This window comes from Chlamydotis macqueenii, chromosome 22 (assembly GCF_036417535.1).
Source record: "Chlamydotis macqueenii isolate bChlMac1 chromosome 22, bChlMac1.mat, whole genome shotgun sequence".
NCBI lineage: Eukaryota > Metazoa > Chordata > Aves > Otidiformes > Otididae > Chlamydotis > Chlamydotis macqueenii.
The window spans coordinates 5,416,327-5,432,090 of record NC_141577.1 but is presented as its reverse complement, the minus strand read 5'-3'; the positions used below and the strand labels follow the sequence as shown (position 1 = coordinate 5,432,090).

The 15,764-nt window shown below is 52.0% G+C and overlaps 2 protein-coding genes across 3 annotated transcripts; one reads left to right on the top strand and one right to left on the bottom strand.

Annotated features, from left to right (window-relative positions):
• Nucleotides 1–1,522: 1,522 nt before the first annotated feature.
• RPA2 (replication protein A2) lies at nt 1,523–6,173 on the bottom strand. Its single transcript, XM_086765266.1, has 9 exons — nt 6,079–6,173; nt 5,783–5,895; nt 5,580–5,681; nt 5,383–5,496; nt 4,401–4,475; nt 3,634–3,747; nt 3,204–3,314; nt 2,927–3,021; nt 1,523–2,150 (listed from the first exon to the last, which is right to left on the bottom strand). The coding sequence occupies exons 1-9, from the start codon at nt 6,092–6,094 to the stop codon at nt 2,066–2,068; spliced, it is 825 nt and encodes a 274-aa protein (XP_086621392.1). The 5' UTR covers nt 6,095–6,173; the 3' UTR covers nt 1,523–2,065.
• A 162-nt stretch (nt 6,174–6,335) lies between these two features.
• On the top strand, nt 6,336–13,655 carry SMPDL3B (sphingomyelin phosphodiesterase acid like 3B). Of its 2 annotated transcripts, none has more exons than XM_086765216.1 (8): nt 6,336–6,424; nt 6,541–6,754; nt 8,337–8,434; nt 8,988–9,131; nt 10,642–10,814; nt 10,969–11,149; nt 11,737–11,870; nt 12,422–13,655. In XM_086765216.1, the coding sequence occupies exons 1-8, from the start codon at nt 6,373–6,375 to the stop codon at nt 12,812–12,814; spliced, it is 1,389 nt and encodes a 462-aa protein (XP_086621342.1). In that variant the 5' UTR covers nt 6,336–6,372; the 3' UTR covers nt 12,815–13,655. The 2 variants fall into 2 exon arrangements, with proteins under 2 accessions (XP_086621342.1, XP_086621343.1); XM_086765217.1 differs by lacking the exon at nt 6,336–6,424 and adding an exon at nt 7,292–7,536 and having other exon boundaries at nt 6,651–6,754.
• Nucleotides 13,656–15,764: the final 2,109 nt, after the last annotated feature.

Below are 15,764 nucleotides of genomic sequence, written 5' to 3'. Positions count from 1 at the left end.
ATTTGAGCCAAAAGCATTCAAAGTTTGGATTTCACCATTAGTTCAGATAGTTTTAAACACAAACTGTGTGAAGCAGCCAACGCTTCTGTCCCTAAGATCTATCCCACATTGCCCGGCTAGCCAGACAACAGCAGATGCTCCTGGATGCTCTGAAGATCAAACAGCAAATGGAGACTAGGCAAAGACTTACACTCCCGCCCCACACAATGAGTTTTCCTCTCCAGTCACGCCGCAAGTGTTTGGTCCAGTTGTTCAACTTCACTGCAAGTGATTACATTGATCTTCACTTCCAAAAATCATCAGGGATTTTCTTCCAAACCCGCACACCTCCTGCGAAAGGGGAATCGCAGTACCTTTGGCTTCTAGATCTGCTGGACTCCCATGGCCTGGAAGCCCACCTGTTACACGTCTGAGCACCACTTAGCCCCAGAGCGCACCACAGCCCGCAGCTGTGCCACTCTGGACCTGAGCAGGAGAGCGGGTTTTACCCCGGCATTAACGGCAGAAGCGGATGCCCTGGCTCTGGCAGCCAGCCCCACAGGTGTGCATACAAGGAAGAACCGCTTTTTCAAAGCCAGGTCACTTCACCGGTCCCAGGTCACAAAAACCCCACGACTTGCAGCTCCCGTGGCATCCAGTCAACCAGCCCCTGACCCCACCAGCTGCATGTGCTGTTTTTCCAGCAGGCCCCCTGGGAACTCAGCAAGCAGCAAGCAAAGGACAGGTCAGCGCAGCGCAGGAAACCCAGCGCCCACCTGACAGGCAGCAAGCACATTTCGGTGTCTCAGCGTTCAGCTTGAAGGATCCCAGGTCCTGCTTTTCAGCAACACCTTCACCACAAAAGCTGTGCTTCCTCCTGGGAGGACAGCTACGCGCCTTGCGGAGTTGTGGTGAAAAATGCTCCTGAATATTTATGAACCCCTGAAATGCTCCCATGAGCAAACGCAAAACAAATCCCAGAAGGTAGTTTTCAGCTTTGCATTTTATATCACGGGAAGCATATCACGACTAAGAGGACAGAAATATGCTGAAGCAGCTATCCTCAGCACGCTGCATTCCTGAGCAGGGCAGGATTGGGCAGAGAAACAGGAGATGCAAATCCTCTGCATCCACCCTGATACATCACCAGTACCCACCTTGCTGTTTCCTTCGTGTTTCTCGTCTGTTATGCTTTAAAAAATAGTTTAAGGAAGAAAAACTTGTTCCACAGGATCTAATTCATTTGAGCTTCAGCTGAAGTACTTCTGGTGGTAGAAATGATCCTGGCTATATTTGGAACGCTAATACAACATGTAGCTCCCTTTGGTAGTACAATTGTTTAATCCCCTAGTTTCCAGACATTCAATTCAGTTTGACCTTTTAAAGCAATTTACTTCAAAAGCTAAGGAAAAAATTAGCATCGTTAAAGAAACTCTGAAAGCATGGGCTGTGCTTTTACCCACATGGCTAGGTTTTGTCAGCGCAGATGGTTTTCTTTTTAGGGAAGATGAAAAGCCTCCAGAGCCACACACACAAGCAAGACTACCCAAGGTAAAGTTTTATTGGAAACATTCAAAAGCTCTAGTAACAAGATCACCTCATAGTACAAATATAGATTCAAATGCATAAACTAAACCAATTAAAAAAATCTATTCATGATTACTGTACATTAGTGGAATATTACTCTCGGCTATCCACTTTGTGAACGAAACTGAATGAAAGCTGAGCTAGGAGAAACAGCTCTAGAAACAAAAGACAAGGACAAGATTAGAAAGAGGCTCTTCTTTCTAACACGCATCCTCTAAGGAGACAAAAACAAACTGAAGACTCTGAAGCTTTGATGGAGTTCAGATTTCCCGTGTCTCTTCCTGCTTTCAGTCACATGGTCACAACATAAAATTGAGTCCAGTTAACAGAATCCTATACGTTCTGCTTGACCTTCAATTCCAAGGAGGCACTCACAGAGTAACTGGGACTTTCACAGGCTAGAAAGAGCAAAGATCACCTTCCACGTCGCAAAGCTCAGCAGAATAACTTGATACATGGACAAGCATTTGCTTAGAACTAAATCCAGCTGGAAGTAACTTCACTCAGCATCCGTCGACTTATAGTGATCATCATCCACCGTAGAGTAGATGTGTCCCTCGCTGCTAAGGAATTCAACAGCTTGCCTTTTGAAGAAAAAAAAAAAAAACCAAACAATTTCTAACTAGTTCCTATCCAACATCTTTCTCTCAAGGATTTCTCACTTACAGACCCCATCCCTACTGTTCCCTTCTGGCATCTGCCAAGGGAAGCTCTCGGTGGCTCTATCCTGTGAGCAGCTGAAGTGCTGCTCCACCAGTCAGCAGGTACAGAAAGTTTCTCCAAAGCTCCCCGGGCAGCTCTTAGCCTGCCTGACACAGAGGGAAAGGCCACCACTCCCAGTAAAACCAGGTAACAGCTGTACCTAGGCTCTGCTTCAAAGGAGACAGAACACGGAAAGATACTGGATGTTAATTACTGTCTTTAGACTTCACCGTTTTTCCAAGTCTCAGGGATGAGAAGTTATCAGGGAGAGCAGGGAGAAGAGAAACAGCCTGTTTGCAAGTTTTGATTGGTGTGCAGAGAGCAAGGTAGTCCTGGAACAGGAGAAAATACTGCTGAGGCACCACAGTACGCCCCGGTGCCCGTTACTCTGCTACTGAACTGTTAAACAGCTTGTTCTGAAAATAGAGAGCGAAGCATTTTACCACCCCTTCAGCTGACAACGGCTCCTTCCAAGGGGCCGAAGGCTTCAACAGCTCTGGCTCACCACTGCATCCTACTGGGAACTTCTGAAATTACTACTGCTGTTTCACCAGTAAGGATCTGGGCTTGCCCACTATTTTCCTCTCTGCGTCCTTTTATCAGACTCCAGGAAGGACTGCCTGGATTTCCTGAGCATCCTTCGTTTCTACACACTTACTTGATTGTTGACATGCTCATATTGTGGAGCTGAAGTTTCAGCTCTTGAAGACTCATACCTTCGGGGACAGGGCAGTTTTTAATCAAGTTCAGCACCTGAAAAAGCAAGAACCATCATTAGCACGCAGCTAAGCTTCTCTGTCACCGACGGACAGCAAGGTCGAGGAAAAACTATCAGTCTTCAAGGAGTAACTGAGCTTGCCTTTCTTTGTCCTGCCTCACGCCATGGCAGCATCTGCTGCAACCGCTGTGTTCCTGGAGAAGCTGCTTGCACCTACCTGACTCTGATGCGCTGTGAGTCCATTCACTGGTAGGCTGCCACCTCCTCCATAGCCTCCCACGTCACCCATCCCAGCGGAGGCAAACGACTGAGGCATTCTTGACGCTGACTGCAATGACGAGAGTAAAACGGCAGCAGTTACCCAGGCTGCCACAAGCCCGCAGCATTAAAGACTCAGTGTTACCTCAGAGGACAGTAATTACTAATAGATTCACAAAGGAAATTGCCGGAAATGGACTGCAACACAATCTGTCTCCAAGGAAGCCAGGGCTCTTGTTACACCTTCACTTCAGCCCTCCAACAGCTTCAAGCTTTCCAGCCCCACAGCCGGTACACAATTTCCCCAACGGACCGAGAGGTTCTTGCTTTGGGCGATAACCAGTAACCCAGTAAGGGCCAAGATGGAATCAGGATCTTCAAGTACGTACCATAAGATTCTTTCTGAGGATCATATGTGCATTGACAATCTCTAGTATGTGTGCGGTGAACTCATTCATATTTTCTAGAGGCATGATCTTAAATGCCACCAAGCTTTTCTTATTCTTTCAGAGGGGAAAGAAAAGAAAAAAAAAAAGAAAAAAAGCAAAGAAAAACATTACCATTACACCAACAGGAACACGCTTAACAACAAATCCAACTATTCTCTCCGGAACAGGGGTAGTGCTGGGTAGGGAGCTTGTCTGCACATGACTAGTCCAAAATTTTCCAACTTACATTTTCATATGTGATTTTGCAAGACAATGCAGACAGTTTCTCTTTCCAACCAACTGGTAATTGCACTTTGCTTTAACGCATGCACCATTATTTGAATATTTATTAACATATTTAGTTATGAGGTAACGACATCACATAATACGCTACAAGAAGCGTCCCCATTAACCAGAACCTAAGCTCTACAGCACAAACACCCAAGAATCTGGTGGGCAGTGCTCTGTTCTGCTGCAAACGACACACCAATGCAAAACGGCATTTTAAATGGGTCCTCTGTCCTTTGCATTTAGGAACAATTAAAGCGTTATTAAATACAGCCCTGGCAAAAACATCCAAGGGTTCGTCCACAGGGAAGGACGAGGAAAGACCACAACTAAGTGGATATTCTAAAGGGAGCCCACAAACGCAGCGCCAGATCACCAATCCTTCACGCCGCTGCTCAAGCCTCGTGACTTGGAGTCAGACCTGGGTTACATCAGCTTACCTGGAAAGACCGAAGATGACCGGCTACTTTTACGTAAGTTCCTGGAGGTACCACAACATTCTCGCCTCCTGCCTCCTAATGGAGAAAGGGAGGTTTTGCTGATTCATGTTTCCATTTCTCAATTATCACAATAAATGACTTAGGAAAGGGGGCTTATCTCAAGTAAACACAAACAGCAGACATTCCTACGTCCAGTAAGAGCAGCCAGGTAAACGTAACTTTCAATGAAAAATAAAGAAAATCATATTTGCTCATTTGAACACACTGTACACTTGACAGCAAAGCCAGTTGTCTGCTCTGCTGCCTGTCCATTCCTGAGGGGTTTTCACAGAGCAACAAGAGGAAAGAACCCTCAAGCAGTAAAAAAGCAGCTGTCCAACTATGTAACTCGGCTAGGGGAACGGAAGCAGGCTAGAACCTTTTCTGAAGTTATTATAAACTCGCAGTTAAGCCAAATGAATGTCTGCCTTCCCAAAGTTGTTCAACTGAACTCAGCCACTGCCTTCAAATATATGTTGTAATGCCATGGGCTAGCTTTAAAGGCCTGCCATACCAGCAGTGAAAATTATCAGCACTTCAGGAGGCACGCATCAGAAAACAAGACAATATCCACTGGTACACATCTTTGCCTCAATCACTGAGCCACACAGAAAAATCTCTGTTCACTCTCTCTCCTTGTATTTCTACACAAAGGTACTGAGCGCGCACCTCGCAGTTCAGCTATGAGGTAACAGTTCTGCCTCAGCAGATGAACTCTAAATAATTATTCAATAAGTGATTCAATGCAGAACCAGATATGAATTACAAAACAGGAGTCGCGTACAGCACCAGTGACCTCTGCTCCAGCAGCATCTCCTGGGCTTTCAGAGGCATGTTAATCCTAAAACACTTTTCAGAACAGCCACATCTTTCTGGTAAGTTCTCCCTTCACCGCTTTCAAAAGCTTTTAAAGAAGCGCGTTCATCAGGAACCCGGTGCTTACATCAGTATCAACCCACTGCCTGACATCCATCGGGGCTGCCGTCATGTCGTCCACTTTGTAGAGAATGTTCGTCGGTGCTTTCTCTGCGTGCCGAATTATCCCCATAATGGTGACCTGCGTCGGAAGAGGGAAGGGTTTACCCGGAAAGACCCCGGGAAACCCGTTTGGTTTACCCGCAGCCTTCCCCCGGCGCCCACCTGGGAGACCTCCACGTCGCGGATCCGGAAGGTCTCGTCCACCTGCTCGGCGGCCAGCAGCTGCGACACGGTGCAGGGCACGATGTTCTGGGAGCGGATTCTCTGCAGGGGACGGCGGGGCCGTCAGCGCCGCCGGGGCCCGGCCGCCCCGCTCCCCGCTCCCCCGCGGCCCGGCGCCGGCCGAGGACCCGCTCCCGGCCTACCTGCTTCTTCTCCGCCTGGGTGCCGGCGGGGGAGCCGAAGCCGCCCGGGGACTGCGTGTAACCGCCCGGAGGCCCGGAGGCGCCCACAGCGCCGTACCCGCCGTCGAAGGTACCTGAGAGGGGAGCGGGAGAGCCCGTGAGGCGGCGGCGGCGACGCGCCCTCCGTCCCTACCGCCATCACGGGGCGCGATGGCGGCCTCGGCCTCGTCCCGTTCCCCCCCTCCCAGCTCCGGCGGCCCCGGACGCCGCTCCCCCCGCGCCCCCCCCGGCCCAGCCCCGCCGCCCCCGGCCCGCACCGTGCCCGCTCCACATGGCGGCGGCAGAACTCAGGCGCCAGCCGGCCCGCGCGCACCACCGCAATCCGCGGGCGCCGCTCCGCCGGCTGCCAGCCAATCGCTGCCTTCCGTCTTCCACCTCCGCCCAATGGGGGGGAGGAGAGGGGAAGGCCGCGGCGAGGCGGCCGGCGCCATTTTGAGTGCGGGCGCTGCCCGGGCTGCGCTGAGCGGAGGTAGGCTGCCGGGGAGGCGGAGCTGGGCTGGGCTGGGCTGGGCTGGGCTGGGCTATGCAATACAGCGGAGCCGGTGCCTGACATGCAGCCCGTGGCGCTCCTCCTGCTCTGCCCGCTGGCCGCGGCCCTGACAGGTAAGGGGAGGCAGCGCGCCCCGCTCCCCGGCCGGGCGGGGGGGCCCCGAGCGGTGCCCGGCGGCAGCTGCGCGCCCCCCGCCCCGCTGAGCCTCGGCCTCTCCCGGCGGGCGCAGGGCGCTTCTGGCACATCACCGACTTGCACTGGGACCCCGACTACGAGGCGGCGGTGGGCGCGGGGCAGGGGTGCCCCTCGGGCGGCTCCCGGGCCGGGCCCGCCGCCGGGCCCTGGGGCAGTTACCTCTGCGACGCGCCCTGGGCTCTGCTCGCCTCCGCTGCCCGCGCCATGAGGAGCCGCCTGCAGCGACCGGACTTCGTCCTCTGGACCGGGTGAGGATGGGCCGGGGGCCGGGCCGGGCCGGCGTCCCGCCGGGAGGGGATCCGCTGCCCAGCCGCCCCTCCGCAGCGGCGGGCGGGCTCCGAACCGGCTGACTGGCGGGGCTCTCCTGCCCCGTCCTCCCGCGGCGGCGCCGGGGGCCGAGGGACGGGGTCTGCCTCCGTAGAGAGCTGCTCTTCCCAAGCGCCCGGTGTCCCAGGAACTGCCGGTGGGCTGTTCTGGCGCTGTGCGCCGCTCTCGGGCTGCGGCGTGATGCTGCCCGCTCTGAGGGTCGCCAGGGTTTGGAGGGGAGAAGGGGCAGCCGGGGCGTAAGGAGCCTAGGGGAGATCCAGGGCTCTTTAGACGGTTACCATTTCGGAGAGGTGAGATGTGGATGCGCCTTATAATGGCAAAGGGAGGCTGGAGGGAGAGCGTAACCGCGACGAGGCCTCTCAACACCTGCAAGAAACTCCCAACAAGCGGTGAGGCAGAGTAAGGTAAGGAAAGGATCGCAATTCACCGTCCTTCCTTTTCTTTTTAATTGTTGCCAGCCCTGTCTGACTCCACACAAACCCTGAGTACCCGAAACGCTCGGGGGAGCGGGACGTGCTCTTTCTGTTGGTGCACCAAGTCCTGCCTGTTAGAGGCAGGACGAGAGCATTGCAAACCAGACCTGCGGCATTTCGTTGAACTGTAAAGAGGCGCCTGGGAGACTTGTCTCAAAAAGGAGCTTTAGAAGTGTGAAGAACCTCCCCAAGTGGAACATGTTTTCTCCTATTCTGGTCTCCAGAAGTGGGTACGCTGTCCACAGGAGACCTGAATAGCACTTAGAGACGTTAAAAGCTTTATTTTGCATGAGTATTGTGTTTGTGTCCTCTTGTGATATCTGCTTTTTTTTTCTAACTACAAAATTAACCTGTAATCTGCTGTAACCTCCAGTCCCAGTTTGCAGTGCTGTTGCCTGACCATACGTTTTCATTTTCTGTCTCTATGGATAGAAGATTTCATTTTCTCTCTCTATTCCTACTTAGAAGTAGTCCTTATAACTTTATGTTGACTTTTCTTTTTCCTTTAAACTATTTTTTCCCAGTTGTTTGACATAATTTTGATCTTCTTCTTCCATGGGCTTATTGACAGCCCAGCAGCATCTAGAAATGCTGTAAGCATATTAGTGAAAACGTAAAAGTGTGTCTGCCGCACTTTTGGAGGCAGACCTCGGTGATCACTGCCTTACTGGAAGCATTCCTTTGTTTTATTTTAATGAGAGTCGTTATTCTGCTGTGCAAACAGCTTTGCTTCACTATTGCCTATCAGATGTTGACCTGAGATTACAAAATGCTGTTCCTTGCAATATTTCCAGTCAGCTTTAGTGTCTGTTAAATGCAGTGAGGCGCAGTGAGCCTCCACTTATGCTTGTGTGTGGGTTTTTCAAGGTAGTGCTGCTTCCTACCCCCAAAAGCTTCAACTTCACCTTTCTTTTTTTTTTTTTTCCCTAGGAGACAGAGAGAAGGAAGCCAGTTTCTCTGCCTTGCTTGTCACTTCAAGCGTGTGCCCTGTTAGTCACAGACAGTGACTGTGCTGATTTTATTTTTCTAGGGATGATACTCCCCACGTCCCCGATGAGAAGCTTGGAGAAGAAAAGGTTCTGCACATAATAGAAAATCTGACTTCTCTGATAAAAGAGACATTTCCAGGTAGGATTCGAGGGGATGAAAAGGGGAGAGGAGTCTCACGGGAAGAGTTTACCAGGGTGAAGAAATGACAAAATTGAGAAGGGGAAAGGCCCAGAAGGGCCGTGGTTGTTAGGACTTGTTTGTCTTCTTCCTAGTTGCTGTATGGCAAGAGGCGTGTCCGAATTGAGGCGTCTTATGCGCACTCGTTATTTCAGGTTAGCTCAGAAGAGAGGAAAATAAGCGTTTCTCTAATTAGTCATTAAGACAGAAGAGGCTGCAAAATTTCTTCATGCTTAATCCACGTCAGCAGTGGGGGCAGGAGCGTTAGTGACGGTGAAAGCTCCCTGATTGATCTGTAAAGCCGTGGCTCTGGGGTGGCTTGTCCCAAGGAGGGATGGTCTTTGTAGTGTTGTACCCCCCATCAATGCAACCACGTGGCTGTGGTGCGGATCTTGGCTTCTGCAAAGCTCTCAAGCTGGGCTGTTCTCTCCCAGTCCGTGAGTGGCTCAGGCAGCGTTGGTGCTGGGGAACTTCGAGCATGGATTCCTCTGTGCCTCCTTTTCTCTGTCTCTAGATACTAAAGTCTACGCGGCAATGGGTAATCATGACTTCCACCCCAAGAATCAGTTTCCAGGGAAAGAGCACAAGATCTACAACCGAACAGCTGAACTCTGGCGTCCCTGGCTGGATAATGCTTCTATTCCTCTTTTCAGAGCAGGTATGTGTCGCGGATGAAATATTTCACATGGTTACAATGTAGCAACAATTAAGATTTATTAATGGTGTGCAGTAAATCAAAAGTTGAATTTAGCAGCAATTAATCATTAACCAATTTGAGATTAACAGTCACTCAGTAGAACATGTTATGATTAAAACAGCGACTTAATTACAGATTGGAGTCTGACAAGATTAGCATTAACTTACTGCAGGGTCTCCTAAATCAATCTATATGCATATATGTCTAAACACAAACCACACAAACACAGACAGAAATATTTGGATCCAGTGAAATACGTGTGTGTGTATATATATATATATATATATAGGTAGAGAGGTGGATAGAGGAGCCTGGCCTGTCGTTAAAAGTTCCCTCTTCTTTCTCAATTTGAATAGTCCCAGTGCATCGGCATTCCTCGGTGGGCGATAACTGAGGCTCGAGAAGTTGGACTTCACCCTGGTATTTTGTCAACTTTGCCAGCAGCCGTTCCTTAAACCCCTTTGGTTTTAGGAGGCTGTGCCTGAGAGGTGTCCCAGCTGAGGGGAGATGCTGGTCACAGCTGCTGTGTTCCAGGAGAGCTCGAAGGGTCTCACTTAGGGTTTATAGGATCTGAGATAATTGACTTTGGTCATGTACTTTTCCATTTTGGCTCGACTCGGGTGGTGAAATTAATTTTGGTGCTTTTCACTGGTTACTTCTGCTATCACCCCGCTTTCAGCTCCGACCCGGGTCAAGATGTACTAGGTTGTCAGGAGATGATTGACAGTTACTACCATTTCCAATAACGGGGAAAGCAGAAGCTGGGTATGTTAAGGGGGTGCCTCAACGCTTGGGTTCACCACCTTCACAGTCCATTCCTGGCTCACCCGAGGCTGGGATGCGGCCCAGGAGGAGAGGATTCGCACCAAGCACCGAGTGACTCAGGACAGGGGTGGGAGTTGTACAACCACAACCCAGCACCACTGGCTCATGTTGTCAGCGCTCCGGGGAGGTGGGAGTGCTTAGCTGAATACCGTAAATAGTTTTCCCCTTTTTGTAGAGTAAATATCCAGTGTAATGCTGATTTCTGGCACTGAGTTCTCCTGCTTGCAAGAAAATACATTTCTTTATGCTTTAGTCTCTCCTGCTTTCCTTGAGTTACTGGAAAGCGTCCCTGCACAGAATGTAGAGTGCTGGGTTTCTGTGGAAGAAGGAAGATCTTTTAGGAAAGCTGCTGGTACAGGCCAGCACTGCGCTCTCCAGAGCTGCCCAGCTCTGGTGCTGCGCACTGTCCCCGGGCAGGGTCTCCCTTCGCCTGCAGAGGCATAAGCACAAGAGGTACAGAGCGGGAAGAGTCGCTGTACATCCCCGTCCTGGAGCGGTCAAAGTGCTGCTGGTGCCTTGTCCAGACAGCGACTCTGCTGTGGCTATTGCTGAGGAGAGCTGAGAGCCACGGAAACAAAGGGATCTGGGTCACAGCAACCAGCGTGACCAGACCTCCAGTTCTTTCCCTGCTGCTTGAATTTTGCAGGAGCTTTCTACAGTGAGAAGCTGCCCAGCCCAGGGACAAGGGGCCGAATGGTTGTCCTCAATACCAATCTGTACTATGACCAGAATGATGAGACAGCTGGTGAGGAAGATCCTGGAGGGCAGTTCCAGTGGCTGGAAGAAACACTGACCAATGCCTCTAGAGCTGATGAAATGGTATTAAAGGAAATAAATGAACAGTTTTTGTAAAGGCCTTTTCCTAACCTGGAAGCTGTTCTTGCTCCTGCTCTCTCCTCTGTGCGGCCACAGCAAACCAATGCTCTGCGGGAAGCGTGGGCTTTGCAGTCAGTGCAACTCTTTGCTTTTGTAGGTCTACATCGTGGGGCACATCCCTCCTGGCTTATTCGAGAAGAAACGAGGCAAGCCCTGGTTCCGGAGTGGCTTTAATGAACGATACTTGAAAATCCTGCAGAAGCACCACAGAGTGATTGCGGCCCAGTTTTTTGGGCACCATCACACGGACAGCTTTCGGATATTTTACAGTGACACAGGTACCGGTTCTGGCCACCCAAGCATTCGTGTGATAGCTCTTCCAACCCCCAGAAAATCACTGTCAATGGGAGTTTTCAGTGGCTGTTAGCTGAACGCAGCTGAGAAGCCAGAAAAGGCTTGTGAAATGCCTTGGTCAACAAGAGTGTGCAGGGGTTCTGATCTCCACCCCCAGCCTGTAGCTCCAGCCCTCCTTCCTGTTTACCTTCAAATTTTGTTGCTTCCCTCCGTGCCTTGCAGCTTCTTGCCTGCTCCCCGGCGATGGGTTTTGGACCTCAGCTGAGACATAAGGGAGCAGTTACAAGTCTTTGCACTGGGGTTATGGGGAATGCTCTGGGTCTCCTTTGCTGAGTGTGGTTCTCCTGCGCAACCTTGCTGCAAGAGTTTTTGACAGCAGTGGAAAGCCTCAGCTGCAGCAGACCCGTGTTCAGTCCCTGGTGCCGATCTGTGTGCGTGCGTCGTTGTGACTCGAGCTGGTGACACAGCTGCCGTTTGCAGATCGGTTCCTGGGCGGCTTGCTGCCACACAACCCTGGGTGTGATACAAGCCAGGGTCTCCCGTTCACGGGTTGTTTTGCCTTTCTGTTAAGGTTCTCCCATCAATGTCATGTTCCTGGCCCCTGCAGTGACTCCCTGGAAAACGACGTTACCTGGCGTGAACAACGGAGCCAACAACCCTGCGATTCGGGTGATCGACTACGATCCAGACACCCTTCAAGTGCTGGTAGGGGATTCCCGTGTGCGCACGCTGCAGTTTTAGAAGAGTGCTCCTGAATTAATCCTCCGTGTAGTTTCAACAGGCAGGACTACGGGAGCCAAGCGGCTATGTGGCTCAGCCAAGACCTCAGCCAAGATATTTCAGCCTCGTGGCTAGCACTAAGATTTACTAAGAGCATCAGTGGGTAGAGGCAAGGCAACTGCCGTCAGCTGGCCCAGGTCTTCTGCTGCAATGAGTTCCCCAGGGCAGTGCAGGACAGGCTTTGTCGTGCTCTTCCTGTCTTTAGCTAGTCGTCTTTGACCCTTGACTTACTGCCCAGGTAACGTGGATTGCAAAACTTCTCTCTGGGGACTGACAGACTTGTCAACCCCCCCCCAAAAACTTTTAACCATCTAGAAAATTATTTGAGTCCCCCTACTCGCTAAATTGATTGATTTGTAATGGCTGTGCTGCACGCCGGCGTCTGGGAGAAGGGGCTGATCGCATCCTGGCCAACATTTCACTCAAGGGCCGATCCTTTCCTGAGCTGTCCTCATTCTGTTTTTCTCTCCCTGCAGGATATGGTGACTTACTACTTGAACCTAACTCGTGCCAACATGATGGCCTCAACATGGGAGGAAGAGTTCCCGGCGTGGGAGGAAGAGTATAGGCTGACAGAAGCCTTCCAAGTCCGTGATGGCTCTGCACGCTCCATGCAGACGGTGCTGGAGAGGATATCAGAGGATCCACACTATCTGCAGCAGTACCATGAGTTTAACTCCGTCAGATACGACCTCACGCCTTGCGAGGAGGCCTGCCGCGTTGATTATGTTTGCGCCATCAGGGAAGTTGATTTTACAAAATACGACGAGTGTGTTAAAACCAGCAGCTCTGCCTCTGCCGTCATCAGCGTTTGGCTTTTATTTTTCTGCTTGCTCTTAGGACTTCTGAGTCCCCAGCGAGTGCTGTAGTAACAGAGCAAGAGCAAATGAAGAGAGCGCAGGTTCACGATGCACGAGTCACCGCTTATGAATGTTTTTGGCACTGAGAACTTACTCGGAAAGAAAGACAAAATCAGTGGCTTTTATTAAAAGCTCTATGATGTTGGTTTGAAATCTTCCGAAAAAGCTTGATGTTTATCAGGAAGGGCAGTGACTGCTACAAAGTGTTTTTGTGCCAGACTAATCTGCATCAGGGAGTCTGTCTCCCTTCTGCTGTGACGTCTGAGGTAGTCTCACAAATCGGATGAAGACCAGGCCTCCCCGCGGATTTCAGCTTACTGTGGATGTGTCCTGGTTTCGGCAGGGATGGGGTTAATTTTCCTCTCAGTAGCTGGTGTGTTTTGAATTTCCTATGTGAAGAACGCTGATAAACACCCTGATGTTATGAGTTGTTGTGAATGAGACCAAGGACACTGGCCGGCTTTCCAGGTCTCGCTAACGTGCAGGTGCAGGGAGCTGGGAGGGATACAGCCGGAATAATTGACCCAGACTGGCCAGAGAGAGTGTTCCGTGCCATAAACGCCATGCGCAGTATGTAAGGGGGGTTGGCCAGGGCGGGTATCTGCCTTCCTGGCATCCATCTTTCTCCCTCGTTTGCTGGCACCGTTCCCTCTCCCTTGCTGGCTCCCTTTTGCTCCTTTGCTTGCTGCTCGGTGTCATTTCCATGATCGCTGCTCGGAACGGGCTGCGTCGGTCATTGGGACATCAGGTGTTGAGAAATCGGGCATTGTTCATTTTGTGTATTTTAGTATCCTTATACTCTGTTATTGTCATTTTCCTTAGCTGTTCTAGTAAACTGGCTTCATCCCAACCCACGAGTTTTCCTCTCTTCCCAGTTCTCTCCCCGATCCCGCTGGGGAGGGGGAGGGTGAGCGAGCAACTGTGTGGTGACCAGGGCTCAGCCATCACAGGACAGGAACTGTGAGCTGCCACGTGTTCCCAAGGAGTGTGCTGCCCTCACAGCAGGGCAGGTTCCTCATGTCGGCGCATGCTTCTCTTCTGGGAAGACCACACGGAAGGTCTTGTTTTGGTGGCCCTGTAGAGCAGCAGCCCTAGCTTTGGCTCATGAACAAAGTCAGGTGTGGTTAGTTCTTCCTTTGAACTTCGCCAAGTTTGAGTCATGACTTGTCAGTGCCCAAGATGAGGCTTCAGAGTAAGAAGCTTGAGGATTATTAATTTTTTAATTTTTGTTTATTTCTTCCCCCAGTTGGTGAACATAGAACAGTTCTCCCCTACTGTGCTCTACTAACTCGCGTCCGCTTAGTTTCTTCCCTCAGCTGGGTGTCGCAAGCTGACCGTGACCGCTTTGCCGTCCAGAAACGTGGAGCAATGCCGTGATTTACCAGCCTTGGGCTTTGCTGGCTTCTCTGAGAGCCTCGAGGGAACCAGCGCAAAGTGACTCTGCTGGACCCTTTAGGTACAGGTGAGTGGGGCACAGAAGGAATATTTGTGTTGCCAGCTCCCGGGGTCTGGCTGCGGTCTGGCTGCGTGGGGTGCCACGCTCAGAACCCGCGGTCTGAGGACAGGTACCAGCCCTGGCAGCTCTCGCAGGTCATCTGCGCTGCCCGTGGCCTCTTCTGCTGGAAAGGCGCGGGCCAGATCCAAGAGTGGAAAGGGCTGCGGAGGCGAGGAGAAAGCCCGCAAGCGGAGCGGCGTAGGCTGGACACGCGCACAGGGGAGGGATGCATGGTGTCGGAAGAGGAGCGAGGGCGCAGGAGGAAGAGCTGCCTGAGCCGTGGTTGGTATTTTTCCCCGGAGCAGTGGGAGATGCTTCGATCAAGGTTTTCCTTGTCCTGAAATCTGCCTGTTGCCGTAGTTTAGCCCTGCTCGGACCAGCTACGCAGTCTCTTGCTCACTCCCCCTGCCCTCCAGTAGGATGAGGAGGAGAATTGGTAAAGAAAAGAGGGCAAAATTCATGGCTTTAGATTAAAAAAAAAGTTTATGAGATCAACAGAAGAAAACAAAACAGAGATAGAAAACAAACAAACAAAGCTAATGCATAAGCACATGATTTACAGTACAACAGCTCAGAGCAGATCCTGATGCCCGGCTTTCTCCCAGGTAGCAGGAGGCTCCCCTCAGCACCCTCGCCCTCACCCTGAGCGTGGTGTCCCATGGCATGGAACGGCCCTTTGGCCAGTCTGGGTAACCTGTCCCAGCTGTTGGCTAAGTGGTAACCTATCCCCGTGTCCCCCAGCCACAGGGGCCACCAGCTCCAGTTGCCCTCCCAGCTCAGGTGAGAATTAACTCTGTCCTGGCTGGAACCAGGACGCTGTTTGCAGCAGGATAACAGAGCTGACAGTGCCCAAGCTGGCTTCTTTGGCTCCTGTCGCTGCCATGGTTTGGTTTGAAGCAGCCTCCTGGGGTGGGTGGGCGTTACTGGGAGGCACTGGGTGAGTGCTGTGGAGCTTCGTGTGCATGGCCAGCTCTGCATCTGTGGCAGGGTGAGTGATTGAAAAGGTTATGGAAAAAATAGACTGGATACAAGGAAGAAGTTTTTTACCCTGGGGGTAGTGTCACACTGTCCCCGGTTGCCCAGAGAGGCGGTGGATGCCCCATCCCTGGAAACATTCCAGGCCAGGTTGGCCGGGGCTCTGAGCAACCTGATCTGGTTGGAGATGTCCCTGCTCCTGGCAGGGGGGTTGGCCTGGGTGGGTCCCTTCCCATCCAAACCCCCTGGGATTCGATAAAACGCAGCTCTCGGGCTGTGCTTTGTCTCCCCGGGCTGGCAGCAAAGCCGCCCCGTGAGTCGCGCTGGGTGCCGGGCGCCCGCGGGGCTGCAGCGGCGGTGGGGTGCCGGTCCCGGGCCAGGCCCCCGACCTCAGCCCGGGCCGTGCGCGGGGGGGCTCTGAATGCGCGGGGGGGGCGTGGCCACAGAAGGGGCGTGGCCTGCCGAGGCGCGTCCGGTGCGGCCCTGCCG